The following is a 16,256-nucleotide window of genomic DNA, read 5'->3' as shown; positions in this document are numbered from 1 at the left end:
GCCTAACACCGTCTGAGCCTGCCTCCTGAGACATATATTTTGAATGTGTACGCTATCCATACATGTTATCCGGGGAAACGGTACCCTTTCTAACCTTTGTGCAATCACGTGCAATCCATACTGGGCCTAACACCGTCTGAGCCTGCCTCCTGAGACATATATTTTGAATGTGTACGCTATCCATACATGTTATCCGGGGAAACGGTTCCCTGTCTAACCTTTGTGCAATCACGTGCAATCCATACTGGGCCTAACACCGTCTGAGCCTGCCTCCTGAGACATATATTTTGAATGTGTACGCTATCCATACATGTTATCCAGGGATACGGTACCCTTTCTCAACTTTGTGCAATCACGTGTAATCCATACTGGGCGTGAGAACGGCTGGCGAGCTGTTAAGCAAGCTACAGCACCTGTGGTTTGCACACGTAAGTTTTTCATTTTTTCAGGAATGACGGTTAGGCCTAATTCCGGAACTGCGGTTGACCTGCACTTACTGGGAAATCATTGTTCGCGGGTAATAATTGTAATCAGTGCTCCCCATCACTAACGTTGTTCAGCGGGTTATCTGCACCTGTAAGCGACAAACGCTGGCCTTTTCAGTGTAGCGCACATGCAGCCACGGACATGTAAGGGCATGACACACCAGTTATTGGCCAATCTCATGTGCCAGAGCCTCACGTGTCCCTCTAGTAAGCCGGACTCGGACCGCGGGGCATGACGGAGTCTCGTTCGTTAACGGAATTAAGCTTGCAATGTGTGCATCTGTTCTGTAGCTGGCATGGTTGAGGTTTCCCAGGTGGAGTCGAATTTAACCGTAGGCTCCACTCCTGGTGGTGCCCTTCTGGACATTCCTTTAAGGTTCAGCTTTGCAACCATACTGCCCACGTAAAACAAACACTTTGCCTTCATGAACGCTGTTTGGAGGGTCATGACTCGTGGGAATAACGCCGCCCAATCAGTTAACCTGCCAGAGAGATCCTTCGTTGCTCCCAAGCATGACATCACACTCCCTAGGAAGAAGGTAATGCCACTGTGGCGACCGTACTCCTGGGGGCGACACAAGTGCACTGATGCCCAGCCACTGCTCGATGAATCTGCTGGTACATTGACCCAGACCACTACATTCCCCTCGCACGCTACACGACCTGAATCTGACCCTGATGAAACTCAGGTTACCCTTCCCATATACAGTTCCATCTTACACGGTGACAAAGAGGAAGCTGCAGATGAAAGTGCAGGTTCGGCCCACCCGCCATCAGACACACCACCGTACTATCAGGGGCCCTGTGCCAGTGCCGTCGCCAACGAGTGGGCCCCCCCTGCTTGCCCAGGATCACAGCACTTGCAAAGTTGAAATACTGTGCAGTGAGATGGAAGATGGGGACGACGAGGAGTCCAGACAAGTACAGGGATTCCCTAGCGAGGAGACTTATTTGATTGTTTTCAATGTTGGGACAGCAATTTTTGGGGAGCACTATACTCTGGAGAATGATAGATGGGGCCCACCATACACTGGAACATTCCAAAGGTGGACATCAGACACTGGAGCAGCATTTACAGGGCCCATTATACACTAGAGCATTAGAAATGGGGCCCATTATGTTTGGAGCATTATTTGGGCCCATAAGACAGTGGAGCTTCATCCATGGGGACCAAGATATACTGTAGCATTATGTGGAGCTCATCATATACTGTTTCAAACATTATATGGGACCAATGATTCAAAGTGAGGTATTTTTCATTGTACTATACCGCTATTTCTCTGCCGTATCGGAGCATGATGAGTTGTGGTATGTGTTAAAGGGGCGCTCTTTCGCCCAGGGCACATGAAAACCTGCAGCCAGCCCTCCCCCCCCACAACTTTAGCCAAATAACCCCCATTTTTCAGTGTGTAACTTGTACTATGAAGTTAATTAAGGTTGACAAGCTTAAGTAAGAAGAATTGATGCTTTTGGCATTCAAATGGGCACTGTAGGTGTGTTTCCTGTCCTCCTCTCACTGCCGACTTTTATTCCCCATTGACTTACATTGGGTTTCGTGTTTCGGGACGACCCCGACTTTTCCCTATAATCGGACGATCTTGCTCGACCCGACTTTTGGAAAAGTCGGGTTTCACGAAATGAAACGCGACCCTAAAAAACCAAAAGTCGCTCAACTCTACTGCTGACATATCAGACAACCTGACCACTCACCGCTCCCACATTAAATGCATTAAACACATGCGACTCACATATTAGACACATGCAGCAATCGCATTTCTCAAATAGTGGAAGCGCTCATCACATTCACTGAATTCTAGCAATAGACTATCACTTTCAAAACTTGAAACTCGCCTTTTTAATACATAAAACAAGTAATCTATTCATTTTTGTAACTTTGATTTCAAGCGCTTGAAAAGGATGGAGAATGCCCCCCAGAAAGATACGTTGCATCAAACTTTATTCCAAATGAATTCTGCCAAGATGACGATGGGTGTCCAGGAGGCCAAAAATGCTGTCGAGACAACAATTACAAAATCTGCAAACCTCCTGCTAGTGGTCAGTATGTGTTCATGATACAACAATGAATGGCTTGGATGTGCACCATTATTGAAATTTGGAAATTCAGATGAATGTAAACAGTAAATGAAAACAGGAGAAAAGCAAAGCGCAGAAAAAAATAGTGATCACTTTTACAGAGCGACTATATTCAATTGCAGACATTTTGACCCGTCCTAGTTCTTATTCATTACGTCGTTGTTTGTTGCTGGAGATAGAGACAACTGTGGTTTATAGAGGTAATCCCCAGTATGCGAGTTTCTGAGTAGTCGTCAGTTCAGTGAAGGTGTTATAGTATGCTATAGCAGGAATAATGGCGGCGCTCCCGTGCTGAGCCCTGTATATCTAAGATATACCTATCTAATAAAAGTAAGTTCACCTTAAGACTCAAATTTACAGTTTCTTTTTCAAATAAATTGACAAACGCTTATTTTGTAATAATTCTTTGTATAAACCTGTATAAGACTTCAGAGCTGCATTTTAATTCTCCGTGCTTCATTAGATCTATCAGGATTTTAAAGGAAACCTGTCACCTGAAAAACTGCTATTGACCTGCAGATATAGGGTTAATCTGCAGGTTAGTGGCATTATGAACATGCCTAGCATTGGCACTTAGACCTTTATTCCTCCTAGCAGCGTTCTGGTTTCAGTCATGGAGGTGGTGCTGGCACAGGTTCAGTCTCCACTCAGTATATAGAGAGCGGCGACTGTAACCGCGCCTCCAGCACTGACTGACAGCAACTCAGCATCAGGGCCGGCTGTCAGTCAGTGTCAGCAGTGTGGTTACAGTCAACTCTCTCTATACACTGAGTGGAGACTGAACCTGTGCCGGCACCGCCCCCACGACTGAAACCTGAATTCTACAGGGAGGAATAAAATTTATTTCCTCCAGGCAGTGGGTGCTAAGTGTGGGTGCTGGGCAGGTTCAGAACGTTTCTAATATGCAGGGTAATAGGGTTTTTTGAAGAGACTGGTTCACTTTAATCTGGACAGTTCACAATTGTAAATTCAGCTCTGAGCTGCAATACAAGCTAGAACTTTGGATTAGTACAAAGCAATATAAGTGGTGAAGCAACACATTACATGGACCTGCAAAAAAAATGTATTATCTGCAGCCATGGTGTTAGGCCTCTTTCACACTGCCGTTTTTTACAATCAGTCACAATCCGCCAGGTTTTGGAAAAAACGGATCCGCAATTTTCTTTTGAGGATCTGTTTTTTTCCCCATTGAATTTCATTAGTGGCGGATCCTGACGGATTGCTGTCCGTTGCATCCGTTTTTGTGAGGATCCGCCGTGATGTTGCTGTCCGTTTCCATCCTCAAAGATTTTGAAACGGAGCTTGTAACGTTTTTTTTCCCAGCGGATCCTCCAGACACTGAATTAACCTGAAATTCTGTCTGGGTGCCGGTCTCTCTCTCTCTCTCTCTCTCTCTCTCCCAGCGTTTCCTTTAAACTTCATTTTCAGGATCCGTCTGAAAACGGATCCTGTGCCATCCGTTCACATCAGTTAAGAACGGATCCGCTTTTCTAACTTTTTGGCGGATTTGAACTGATGCAAAAAACTGAAGTGTGAAAGAGGCCTTAATCTGCAGGTAAATCCCATCTAATATATAATTGCCAATCAGCTCTGTCACAGCTTCTGGTGATTGTGTCGCTATCCCACAATCCACCGCGGCCAGAAGGCCACGAACTGCGCCTCCACAAGTGAGAAATTCCGTTGGGAGATCAGCGTCGCTAGCTGCTGATCTCCAGACGGTAGTCGTGGCTCTTCTCCCGCCGCAGAGAGGTCAGAGGCGACGCAGCTGGGAGATGAGCGGAGCCACCAAATATTGATTTCTGATCTCTTTCCGAGTTAAAACTGTTGTTTCTGGGGGCGTGGCTAGTTCTGAGAGAGAGCAGACATGGCTGACAGGAGCTCCTGCTGGAAACGAACATAACTGAAGATAAAGCGAACTTATCCACGTGAATTTACCCTCAGAATCGAGATAAGATCATTCCACACCTCCTGGGGGAAAAACCGGGTCTGAGAAATAACCACTTACTGGTCTTTGCTGGGAGTCTGGACTGAAGAGGGAGGCCTGGGGAGGAGCGGCCGCCATTTTCCTACCCCTGGAGTCCGTGGCCGACAGGTACCCTCAATTACCTTCCAACACCACGAAGGTACAGTCAAGCAGTCACATCGGATTCCCTTGCTCCCTCCTCCCCTCCCTGCTCACCTTGCTATCGGTGCTGCTCGCGGCTGTTCCCCTGCTGTTCCGCAGGCGGCGCGGGTGGCAGAGGATTCCGCCGATCCCGCATCTGGTTCCTCCCTTGGCTTCCTGCCCTCCTGGGTGGACGGAGTGGTCATGTGGGAGAGCTGTGCGCGGCGCTTATCTCCCGCTGCAGCTGCGGTGTCTCCTTTCTGCTCTCCGCCCAGTGGCTTCCTGTGATATCTGGGACACTGGGCCCCCAGCTTGGTCAGTGCCAGGGAGTTTCCCGCCTTCAGCCGCCGCCATAACAGGCAGCACACAGAGGTGTGAGGAGGACACCAAGACAGCAGTGGAGGGGGAGACATAATTAAAGAGTACATTCTACCCAAAGCCTCGCTGGATAAAAAACCACTTGCACTCCCTCCTCTCACTATATGAAGGGAAAAAGAGAAGCCATCCTGGATTAAATGTAATATAAGAATAGAGCACACATTAAAAATTATTCGGGATTGCTCTACTGACACCTGGTGTTGATTGAGGAGAAGTGCTACTCCAACAAAAAAAAAAACAACACAAAACAGGGGGGCGTGGTCAGCGATTGAAGGCTGTTACTCTGACCAACAGGCTCATATGCCCCCTTACCCCTGTAAAATAGAAGAGGTATTACAGCAGGACTGCACCAGAGGCATACTCTGTTCTATAAAATTTACCCCATGTCTTGCTAAAATCCAACACGGAGGGCATGGATGATCCTGGTGGACTATAATTATGGAACACTAGATCCGTCACCACGGGCACAAGTATGCACCCACCTATATAAGTAATTGTCATGCGATAACTTTCAGAACGAGGGAGGTCTCTGAGCAATGCGTCCCAAAAAATCTGCTACATCAGAAAGCAATACCCGTCCGATCACACAACTGATGACTCAACGTACAAAACCCAAAACCAACTAATCGCACTATGTCAGTGTCACAATCAACCTCATTGAACACCGGGAGCTCCCCCCAGAGGTCGCAGCAAACTAACTTGACTACTCCAGCAAACATGATTCCCATGACAATGGAGGACCTCCTGGCTACCATTCCGAAAACTTTCAGAGCCGAGTTATCTTCTGCTGTAAGCAATTTCACGCAGCAAATCCAGGATATTGCTCAAAGAACCAATGATTTGGAAAAAAGAATGGATGATACAGCAGATGCCACTGAACATAATAGAGAGCAACTACAGGAACAAGATGCTAGACTCGAGTTCCTAGAGCTAAAGTGTGAGGACTTGGAAAATCGATCTCGCCGAGGCAATATCAGAATTAAAGGACTGCCGGAAAGTAGCTCCAATCTAATGGAGGTTGCCTCAAATCTCTTTTGCACCCTCCTGCCCCAAGCAGACCCTAATTCTTTAAAAATTACCAGGATCCACAGGGCCTTAAGAGGTCCCAAATCTGATGCCTCACCTAGGGATGTTGTCCTTAAAATGCACCATGAAGAATCCAGAGACCTGATTCTATCCGCTGCTGAAAAATTGAACAGCTTACCAGGTGTCCCAGATACTGTATCTGTTTCCTGATATTTGCCCGGCAACTCTAATAAGGAGAAAAGCTATGAAAGATATAACTCTAGCCTTAATAAAAGGAAAGATTAAATACAGGTGGGGATTCCCACATGCTTTAATTTTCTCCTACGGCAACTCCACCTATTCTCCAAGAAATTACGAGGAAAGGAGAAAAGCGCTGGAGAAAGCAGGCATCCCGATTTCTGATTCGGGAGCCCTACCACAGAGACAGAGACCGTGCTGAGAGTGGACAGAAGTTCGCCATGCTAGACTCAGTAAATCACAGCACAACAAATAGTCTAATTCTTGAGTCCACTATTGACGAATGTGCTGGAATATTCTCAAAGAGCGGCCAAAATGCCGAGATATTGTTCTGATGGTATTGCTATTTGATGCTTTTTATAACAATTTATGAATATTATTGTTTCCTTTTCCCATTAGAGGAGTGTTGTGCTCCTGGAGTAAATATGCCACTCCATTTTGGGCTGTTACTGCCTATGGTTCCACTGATAGTGGGCCGGCGCACTATAGCCCACAAACTGGTCATTGGTTGTGACCATTTCTCTTGTTGTTGTATTTTTTGTTACCCTTCCTTCCCTAAAAGAGTGTTGATGAGATGTCAAAATATTTTTGGATTCGTGATTAAGGTGAAAATGCTTGTTCCAGGTTGTAGTTTAATTAGAAATTTCATTAGAATCTCTCTATGCATATCTAAAGTATAAGGTACTATCGCACAATGTCAGGGGGTTCAACTCCCCGATAAAAAGTAAACGCGCCTTTATTGATTACCAGAAACATTCCCCTGATGTGCTTTTCCTACAGGAAACTCATTTCTGTAATAACTCATCTCCCAAATTTTTTCATAAGCTTTACTCGAGATTTTTTCTTGCTACCCATGATAAAAAAACGAGAGGTGTCGCTATATTGCTACATAATTCCTTCCCATTCATACAGGAGGGTTTGGTCGTGGACACAGAGGGTAGATATATAATCCTTTGGGGCACGGTCCAGGAGAGGCGAATCTGTCTTGTGAATTGTTATGCACCCCCGACATTTCAAATGAAAACAATTTAATCTATTGCAAGATCGTTAAGGTCCATATCCTATGACACTATCATATGGGGGGTGATTTTAACCTGACTATGAACCCAACCCTTGATAGCTCTAATAAGGGGAGACCTGACATGTCAAGGAGGGAAAATACTATCTTTGATGGTATCTTGCAAGCTCATCATCTGGTTGATACATGGAGAGAGTCTCATGGACAGTCCAGAGGTTATACCTATTTTTCTAGAGCTTTCCATTCATACTCCAGGATTGACTGGATTCTAACTAATTCAGAAAACATACCGTCATTGATGTATTCCAGACATGTCCCTTCCTCTTGGTCCGACCATGATAGTGTACTCTCTGTATTTAAATTAAGCGTGGAAACTGCACGTGTGTATACGTGGAGACTGAATGAATCTTTGCTTTCTGATCCTCAAACGCAAATAATGGTTGAACATGAGCTCAATGCCTTCTTCCTTTCTAATATCACCCCTGACTAGAGTTGAGCGATACCAGCCGATACTTGAAAATATCGGATCGGAATGGATCGGCCGATCTTAAAAAAAAGTATCGGTATCGCCGATTCCGATACCGGGAACCAATGCAAGTCAATGGGGCCAAAATATCGGAATTAAAAAAAACCCTTTCTTTCCTTGTAGGTTAATTCTACATGAAGAAAAACAACTAAGAATAATGTAGAATGTATTGTGGGAGGTGGAGGAGACATTAAAGCCATAGAGGTTTAGCCCAATCAAATGGAATAGCAGGAATTAAACTTTTTTTTTAAAGACGTTAGGAGTTACAAAGATATTGACTATGTTAGCCTCATTTATATTTTGCCAGACATGTATGTCTTCTTCTTCTTTCTTCTTTCTTCTTCTTTCTTATTCTTCTTCCTTTTTTTACCTTCTTCTTCTTATTATTCCTTTTTTTACATTCTTGTACTTCCTTTTTTTACATTCTTCTTCTTCCTTTTTTTAAATTCTTCTACTTCCTTTTTTTACATTCTTCTTCTTCTTCCTTTTCTTACATTCTTCATATTCTTCTTATTCAACAATTATTATTCTACATATTCAACTTCTTCATCTTCTTCCTATTCTTCTTCATCATATTCTTGTTTGTGTCAGGCATTCCTGTAGTTGTTATCTAGAAAAGTTAGAAGTTTACACCTTCCGTTCTGCCTGTCACAAAAGATTTACAACAGGATTTGTCCGCGTTCAGTTTGGCCTGCAGCAGCAGGCCTTTTCCAGGGGCACCACGAGGAGGAACGGACTCACCCCCATACACTGCTTAGTCTTCTTCTGCTTATAAATAAGATAATATCATTTGCTCAGAGTATTAGTCTTATGCTTAATGTTCTTCTGCTTTGTTTTTTTATGCTTCTTTGTCTTCTCTCTCTTGTTGTTCTGCATCTTGGTGGTTGTCTTCCTGTTCTTTGTCCTCTTGAACCAGCTGACGGTACTGGCACCCGGAGGGGCAGCAGAAGGAACAAGAGCCAATGGCACTACCGAGGACCAGCTGACGGTGCTGGAACCCGGTTACTAAGCAGGAGGTACCTGTGCTACAAAGCACTACCAAGGACCAGCAGACGTTGCTGGAACTCGGATACCGAGATGGAGGCACCTAGGCCAAAGGCTCTGACGAGAACCAGCTGACGGTGCTGGAACCCGGAGGGGTAGCAGAAGCTGCAAGAGCAAATGGAAATAGCGAGGACCAGCTGACAGTGCTGGCACCCGGAGGGGCAGCAGAAGGAATAAGAGCCAATGGCACAACCGAGGACCAGCTGACGGTGCTGGAACCCGGTTACTAAGCAGGAGGTACCTGTGCTACAAAGCACTACCAAGGACCAGCAGACGTTGCTGGAACTCGGATACCGAGATGGAGGCACCTAGGCCAAAGGTTCTGACGAGAACCAGCTGACGGTGCTGGAACCCGGAGGGGTAGCAGAAGCTGCAAGCGCAAATGGAAATAGCGAGGACCAGCTGACAGTGCTGGCACCCGGAGGGGCAGCAGAAGGAATAAGAGCCAATGGCACAACCGAGGACCAGCTGACGGTGCTGGAACCCGGTTACTAAGCAGGAGGTACCTGTGCTACAAAGCACTACCAAGGACCAGCAGACGTTGCCGGAACTCGGATACCGAGATGGAGGCACCTAGGCCAAAGGCTCTGACGAGAACCAGCTGACGGTGCTGGAACCCGGAGGGGTAGCAGAAGTTACCCCTGAAAAGCAAAGTTGGCATGCCGCAAGCTGGCCGCAGTTACCGAATCACACAGTCCTACAGGGGGTGCTTGTCCTACTGGCACTACGGAACAAGCCTTTCTTACCAGAACCCGCAGTCCACATAGGAAGCACCTAAACTGCTGGCACCCTAGCCTCGGCTAACCCAACCGCAACACGACATGGCAACTTGGGGTGGCAAACTGACATTGACACTTCCTGGAAACAGCAGGCAGGGCTGGAACCAAGCTGGGCAGGAGGGAGTACCCGTGCCAAAGTCAGTTATGAGCAGCAACTGGCGATGTTGGAGCCCAGGGACAAGCACTTAGCAGGCTGAGGCCTGATGTGCTGTCAATTGGGAGGCAGCAGGACAGATTGCCATCAAAACAGCAGGGGAACAGCTGACGTTACTGAACCCCACAAACACAGGAGCTAGTGTTTTACTCTGTGAAGACGGCACTTCCGAGCAACAACTGGCTGTGTTGAAGCCCAGGGACAAGCACGGAGCAGGCTGAGGCTGCATTGAAGAAATTTTAAGATCGGTTGTAGACTTCTACTAATTTTAACCAAGCTCCACTTAGGCCTGTGGCTTCACTGATTTTCGTATTTCCCCTGTCCTCCAACCCCGCCAGTTACAGCTCCGAAGTGGCGTCTGCACAATCCACACTTGTTCCTGTTTTGCAGGTGTTCAGTCCGGTCAGTTAATCCCCTGATGTGTGTCCGGCAATGTCGCCTGCTCTGTCCACATTCCCATAACTAGCGTAACTGGCGGGGTTGGAGGACAGGGGAAATACGAGTATCACTGATATTTGTATTTCCCCTGTCCTCCAACCCCGCCAGTTACAGCTCCGAAGTGGCATCTGCACAATCCACACTTCTTCCTGTGTAACAGGTGTTCAGTTATGGGAATGTGGACAGAGCAGGCGACATTGCCGGACACACATCAGGGGATTAACTGACCGGACTGAACACCTGTAACACAGGAACAAGTGTGGATTGTGCAGACGCCACTTCGGAGCTGTAACTGGCAGGGTTGGAGGACAGGGGAAATACGAGAGACAGTGGAGCCACAGGCCTAATTGGAGCACGGTTAAAAATCAGTAGTGGTACGACTGTGTAGGCAGCAGGAGACTTTGCCATCCACACAGCAGGGGATCAGCTGACGTTACTGAACCCCACTGAGACACGGGAGCAAGTGTCTCTTTCCGTGTGGACGGCACTTCCGAGCTACAACTGGCTGTGTTGAAGCCCAGGAAATAGGAGGGTGTAGGCAGAGGCCTACTGTATTTGGAATGTGGTGACAGCAGGAGAGACTGCCATCCACACAGCAGGGGATCAGCTGACGTTACTGAACCCCACTGAGACACGGGAGCAAGTGTCTCTTTCCGTGTGGACGGCACTTCCGAGCTACAACTGGCTGTGTTGAAGCCCAGGAAATAGGAGGGTGTAGGCAGAGGCCTACTGTATTTAGAATGTGGTGACAGCAGGAGAGACTGCCATCCACACAGCAGGGGATCAGCTGACGTTACTGAACCCCACTGAGACACGGGAGCAAGTGTCTCTTTCCGTGTGGAAGGCACTTCCGAGCTACAACTGGCTGTGTTGAAGCCCAGGAAATAGGAGGGTGTAGGCAGAGGCCTACTGTATTTGGAATGTGGTGACAGCAGGAGAGACTGCCATCCACACAGCAGGGGATCAGCTGACGTTACTGAACCCCACTGAGACACGGGAGCAAGTGTCTCTTTCCGTGTGGACGGCACTTCCGAGCTACAACTGGCTGTGTTGAAGCCCAGGAAATAGGAGGGTGTAGGCAGAGGCCTACTGTCTTTGGAATGCGGAGACAGCAGGAGAGACTGCCATCCACACAGCAGGGGAACAGCTGACGTTACTGAACCCCACTGAGACACGGGAGCAAGTGTCTCTTTCCGTGTGGACGGCACTTCCGAGCTACAACTGGCTGTGTTGAAGCCCAGGAAATAGGAGGGTGTAGGCAGAGGCCTACTGTCTTTGGAATGTGGAGACAGCAGGAGAGACTGCCATCCACACAGCAGGGGATCAGCTGACGTTACTGAACCCCACTGAGACACGGGAGCAAGTGTCTCTTTCCGTGTGGACGGCACTTCCGAGCTACAACTGGCTGTGTTGAAGCCCAGGAAATAGGAGGGTGTAGGCAGAGGCCTACTGTCTTTGGAATGCAGAGACAGCAGGAGAGACTGCCATCCACACAGCAGGGGATCAGCTAGCGTTACTGAACCCCACTGAGACACGGGAGCAAGTGTCTCTTTCCGTGTGGACGGCACTTCCGAGCTACAACTGGCTGTGTTGAAGCCCAGGAAATAGGAGGGTGTAGGCAGAGGCCTACTGTCTTTGGAATGCAGAGACAGCAGGAGAGACTGCCATCCACACAGCAGGGGATCAGCTAGCGTTACTGAACCCCACTGAGACACGGGAGCAAGTATCTCTTTCGTGTGGACGGCACTTCCGAGCTACAACTGGCTGTGTTGAAGCCCAGGAAATAGGAGGGTGTAGGCAGAGGCCTACTGTCTTTGGAATGCAGAGACAGCAGGAGAGACTGCCATCCACACAGCAGGGGATCAGCTAGGGTTACTGAACCCCACTGAGACACGGGAGCAAGTGTCTCTTTCCGTGTGGACGGCACTTCCGAGCTACAACTGGCTGTGTTGAAGCCCAGGAAATAGGAGGGTGTAGGCAGAGGCCTACTGTCTTTGGAATGCAGAGACAGCAGGAGAGACTGCCATCCACACAGCAGGGGATCAGCTAGCGTTACTGAACCCCACTGAGACACGGGAGCAAGTATCTCTTTCCGTGTGGACGGCACTTCCGAGCTACAACTGGCTGTGTTGAAGCCCAGGAAATAGGAGGGTGTAGGCAGAGGCCTACTGTCTTTGGAATGCAGAGACAGCAGGAGAGACTGCCATCCACACAGCAGGGGAACAGCTGACGTTACTGAACCCCACTGAGACACGGGAGCAAGTGTCTCTTTCCGTGTGGACGGCACTTCCGAGCTACAACTGGCTGTGTTGAAGCCCAGGAAATAGGAGGGTGTAGGCAGAGGCCTACTGTCTTTGGAATGTGGAGACAGCAGGAGAGACTGCCATCCACACAGCAGGGGATCAGCTGACGTTACTGAACCCCACTGAGACACGGGAGCAAGTGTCTCTTTCCGTGTGGACGGCACTTCCGAGCTACAACTGGCTGTGTTGAAGCCCAGGAAATAGGAGGGTGTAGGCAGAGGCCTACTGTCTTTGGAATGCAGAGACAGCAGGAGAGACTGCCATCCACACAGCAGGGGATCAGCTAGCGTTACTGAACCCCACTGAGACACGGGAGCAAGTGTCTCTTTCCGTGTGGACGGCACTTCCGAGCTACAACTGGCTGTGTTGAAGCCCAGGAAATATGAGGGTGTAGGCAGAGGCCTACTGTCTTTGGAATGCAGAGACAGCAGGAGAGACTGCCATCCACACAGCAGGGGAACAGCTGACGTTACTGAACCCCACTGAGACACGGGAGCAAGTGTCTTTTTCCGTGTGGACAGCACTTCCGAGCTACAACTGGCTGTGTTGAAGCCCAGGGACAAGCACGGAGCAGGCTGAGGCTGCATTGAAGAAATTTTAAGATCGGTTGTAGACTTCTACTAATTTTAACCGTGCTCCACTTAGGCCTGTGGCTTCACTGATTTTCGTATTTCCCTTGTCCTCCAACCCCGCCAGTTATAGCTCCGAAGTGGCGTCTGCACAATCCACACTTGTTCCTGTGTTCCAGGTGTTCAGTCCGGTCAGTTAATCCCCTGATGTGTGTCCGGCAATGCCGCCTGCTCTGTCCACATTCCCATAACTGAAGAGGTGGTAGGTGGTGCTGTACGTTGGCCTACGTCTTCAGGGTGTCTCTGCAACTCCAACTCGTGCTGGTGCGCACATGTTTCCACATATTTGTGGTATTGAGGTTGCTGACATTTCTCCCTCTTTTGACTGATCTGATGACACAGCTTGCATTTGACAAAGCAAATGTCATCTGCAACTGTGTCAAAAAAGGACCACGCACTGCAACTCTTGGGAGCGCCCGTTTTGCCTTTGGAATGAGGAATGCTCCTAACGGGTGCCGAAGTGGAGGGTACAGGCAACCAAGTCTTCCCCCTCCCTCTGCCTCCTGTTTTGGCCGGTAGGGGAATCTCTTCCTCCAAGCTGCTCCCACCACCTTCCTGTTCCTCACGCCATGATGGGTCAAGGACCTCATCATCTTCCCTCCCCTCTTCAAACAGCTGCTTCTCCGGGGTTGTCTCGCCAGCACCGTACGCACCAGAAAGTGGCAACTGAGTCTCGTCATCATCTGATGCGTACTGAGGTGTGCTGACCATAGGCACTGGCCCACTCGCCTCTTCAGATTCAGAGGGACAAAGAAGTTGCGCATCACTGCATACTCCCTCTTCTTCACATTCAGGAATGCTGCTTGGCTGGCCCCCTCTTTCCAAGCCAACAGATTCCGAGAACAGAAGTAGAGACTGTGATGGCTCCTGTCCATGTCTCTCTGACGGCCTGGGCACTTTGGCAGCTGGTGAAGAGACAGATGGTTGCTCTTCGGTGCTCTGGCCCTGAGAGGATGTGGAAGTAATTGAAGTCGATGCGTTAGCTGCCATCCATCCGACAATGGCTTCAATTTGTTCCTCCCGCAGCAGTGGGGTACGTTGAGGTCCTACAAAGCTGCGCATAAAGGACTGTTGCCTGCTAAAACTGGGGGATGCTGATCCACTGGTGCCCGCAGCAGGCCCAGAATCCCCACGTCCTCTACCTGCAGAATCCCCACGTCCTCTCCCTGCAGAATCCCCACGTCCTCACCCTGCTGAAACTCCACGCCCACGCCCACGCGCCTTACTCCCTGCCTTCTTCATCTTGCCAGACTGCTTAAGATAGGCAGAAAAGGACAAAGGGGGGCCTTAGTGTGCTTATTCCTGAACAGCTGGTTACAGGTACAAGAAACACTAATTTTATGAAGTGTGTGTGTGTGGACTACACTTTAATAGGAGCTGATGTGGCCTACACAAGTTCCAAATGAAGTGTTTGGTGAACTTTTTTTGTGGTTTCTTTGTTGGAAACAAACTCAAAGTATGTGAACAAAGAATTGAAACTGATAGTATCACCAACTTTTTGGAGCTATTACAATGCAGGCAGGTAACCTACAATGCAAAAGATGAGGCTCCAAAAAAATTGGGTAATACTAATCTGGCTGCGCCGGCAGGGCACAAGCCAGAAAAAAAGGCTCCTCTATCTACTCCTATATAGTGTTTGCAACCAAAAAATGTTGATGGATACGGATGGATGCACACTAATAGGAGAAGAAAAAATGAGCTGCACTCAAAGACAAATATGTGTGAGGCAGTGACGCACGTTGAGTGTCCTACAACCAGACGTAGCTGCAGGACACTCTACTCTGCGTGAGCTGCACTCACACACAGTCAGAGACCTCTCAGACAGCCGTGAACAGTGCAGCTAAGTGGGCACTGGCACTGACAGGCTGCAGAAAGGCTCTGCTGTGTACTCCTATATAGTGTTTGCAACCACCGTAGATGGAGACGGATGGATGCACACTAATAGAAGAAAAAATGAGCTGCAATAAAAGAAAAATGTGTGAGGCAGTGACACGCTGAGCGTCCTACAACCAGACGTAGCTGCAGGACACACTACTCAGCGTGAGCTGCACTCACACACAGTCAGAGACCTCTCAGACAGCCGTGAACAGTGCAGCAAAGTGGACACTAGCACTGAAAGGCTGCAGAAAGGCTCCGCTGTCTACTACTAGTGTTTGCAACCAACGTATATGGATACGGATGGAAGCACACTAGATTGGAATTATGTAAAAAATGCAGCTCAAAAATTAAAAGATGTATGAGGCAGCAGTGATCACACTGGGTGGCCTACAGCCTGACGTGGCTGCAGGACCCACTCCACAGCGTGAGCTGCACTCACACAGCCCTTGCAGACAGCTGTGAACACTGCTGCTAGGGCAAAGAAGGCTACAGTGGTGGTTTATGTAGCCTGGGTAAAGCACTAGAAGTTTGGTGGAATCGCTATTTCTAACTGTCCCTCACAGTCTTCTACAGCAGCCTGTCCCTAACTGAATTCACAGCAGAGTGAACCAGAAATGGCGGCTGCGGTGGCTTTTATAGTGCATCATGACATCATTTCGGCAGCCAATCACAGCCATGCCAATAGTTAACATGCCTACATGCCTAACAGGATGTGCCCACACTTCGGAGGATTCCCATTGGCTTAATCAAAGCAAGCAGGCTCATAGCATGATGGGAACTTCCGATTCCGATTCCGGAATCCGATATGACAAAAGTATTGGAAGTCAGTATCGGAATTCCGATACCGCTAATATCGGCCGATACCCGATACTTGCGGTATCGGAATGCTCAACACTACCCCTGACACCTCTATGGGTAATGTTTGGATGGCTCATAAAAAATATATCACTGGTGTACTCATTAGGATAGCATCCCAAAAAAAGAGAAATCGTCTTAAGAAGCAATTGACTCTCGAGAATGAACTTTATAAATTTGAGACCGCCAATCAGGCACACCCCTCTCTATACTTAACTAAGCGAATCTATGACTTAAAACTTCAGCTAAACACTTTGCTAATGACTCGCACGGAACGAGCAATCAGGTGGACGCAAGCGACATTCTAT

At 48.3% G+C, this 16,256-nt stretch overlaps 1 protein-coding gene across 4 annotated transcripts in view; it reads left to right on the top strand.

Annotated features, from left to right (window-relative positions):
- Positions 1-16,256, top strand: part of WFDC3 (WAP four-disulfide core domain 3) — a 148,540-nt gene that overhangs the window by 48,371 nt on the left and 83,913 nt on the right. For 3 of the 4 annotated variants that reach the window (XR_012226607.1, XR_012226606.1, XM_073559322.1), the window contains exon 2: positions 2,391-2,540. The exons of the other annotated variant lie outside the window; for it this stretch is intronic. Coding sequence is in view for 1 of the 3 variants with exons in the window: in XM_073559322.1 (XP_073415423.1) it covers positions 2,391-2,540 (150 nt within the window). In the remaining 2 variants the exon portion in view is untranslated. The remainder of the gene's footprint in view (positions 1-2,390; positions 2,541-16,256) is intronic. 4 annotated transcript variants of the gene reach the window in all.

The sequence above is a fragment of the Dendrobates tinctorius genome, unplaced genomic scaffold, assembly GCF_039654945.1.
Source record: "Dendrobates tinctorius isolate UK_male_01 unplaced genomic scaffold, ASM3965494v1 ptg000270l, whole genome shotgun sequence".
Classification (NCBI taxonomy): Eukaryota; Metazoa; Chordata; class Amphibia; order Anura; family Dendrobatidae; genus Dendrobates; species Dendrobates tinctorius.
This window is presented reverse-complemented; position numbering and strand designations above follow the sequence as displayed.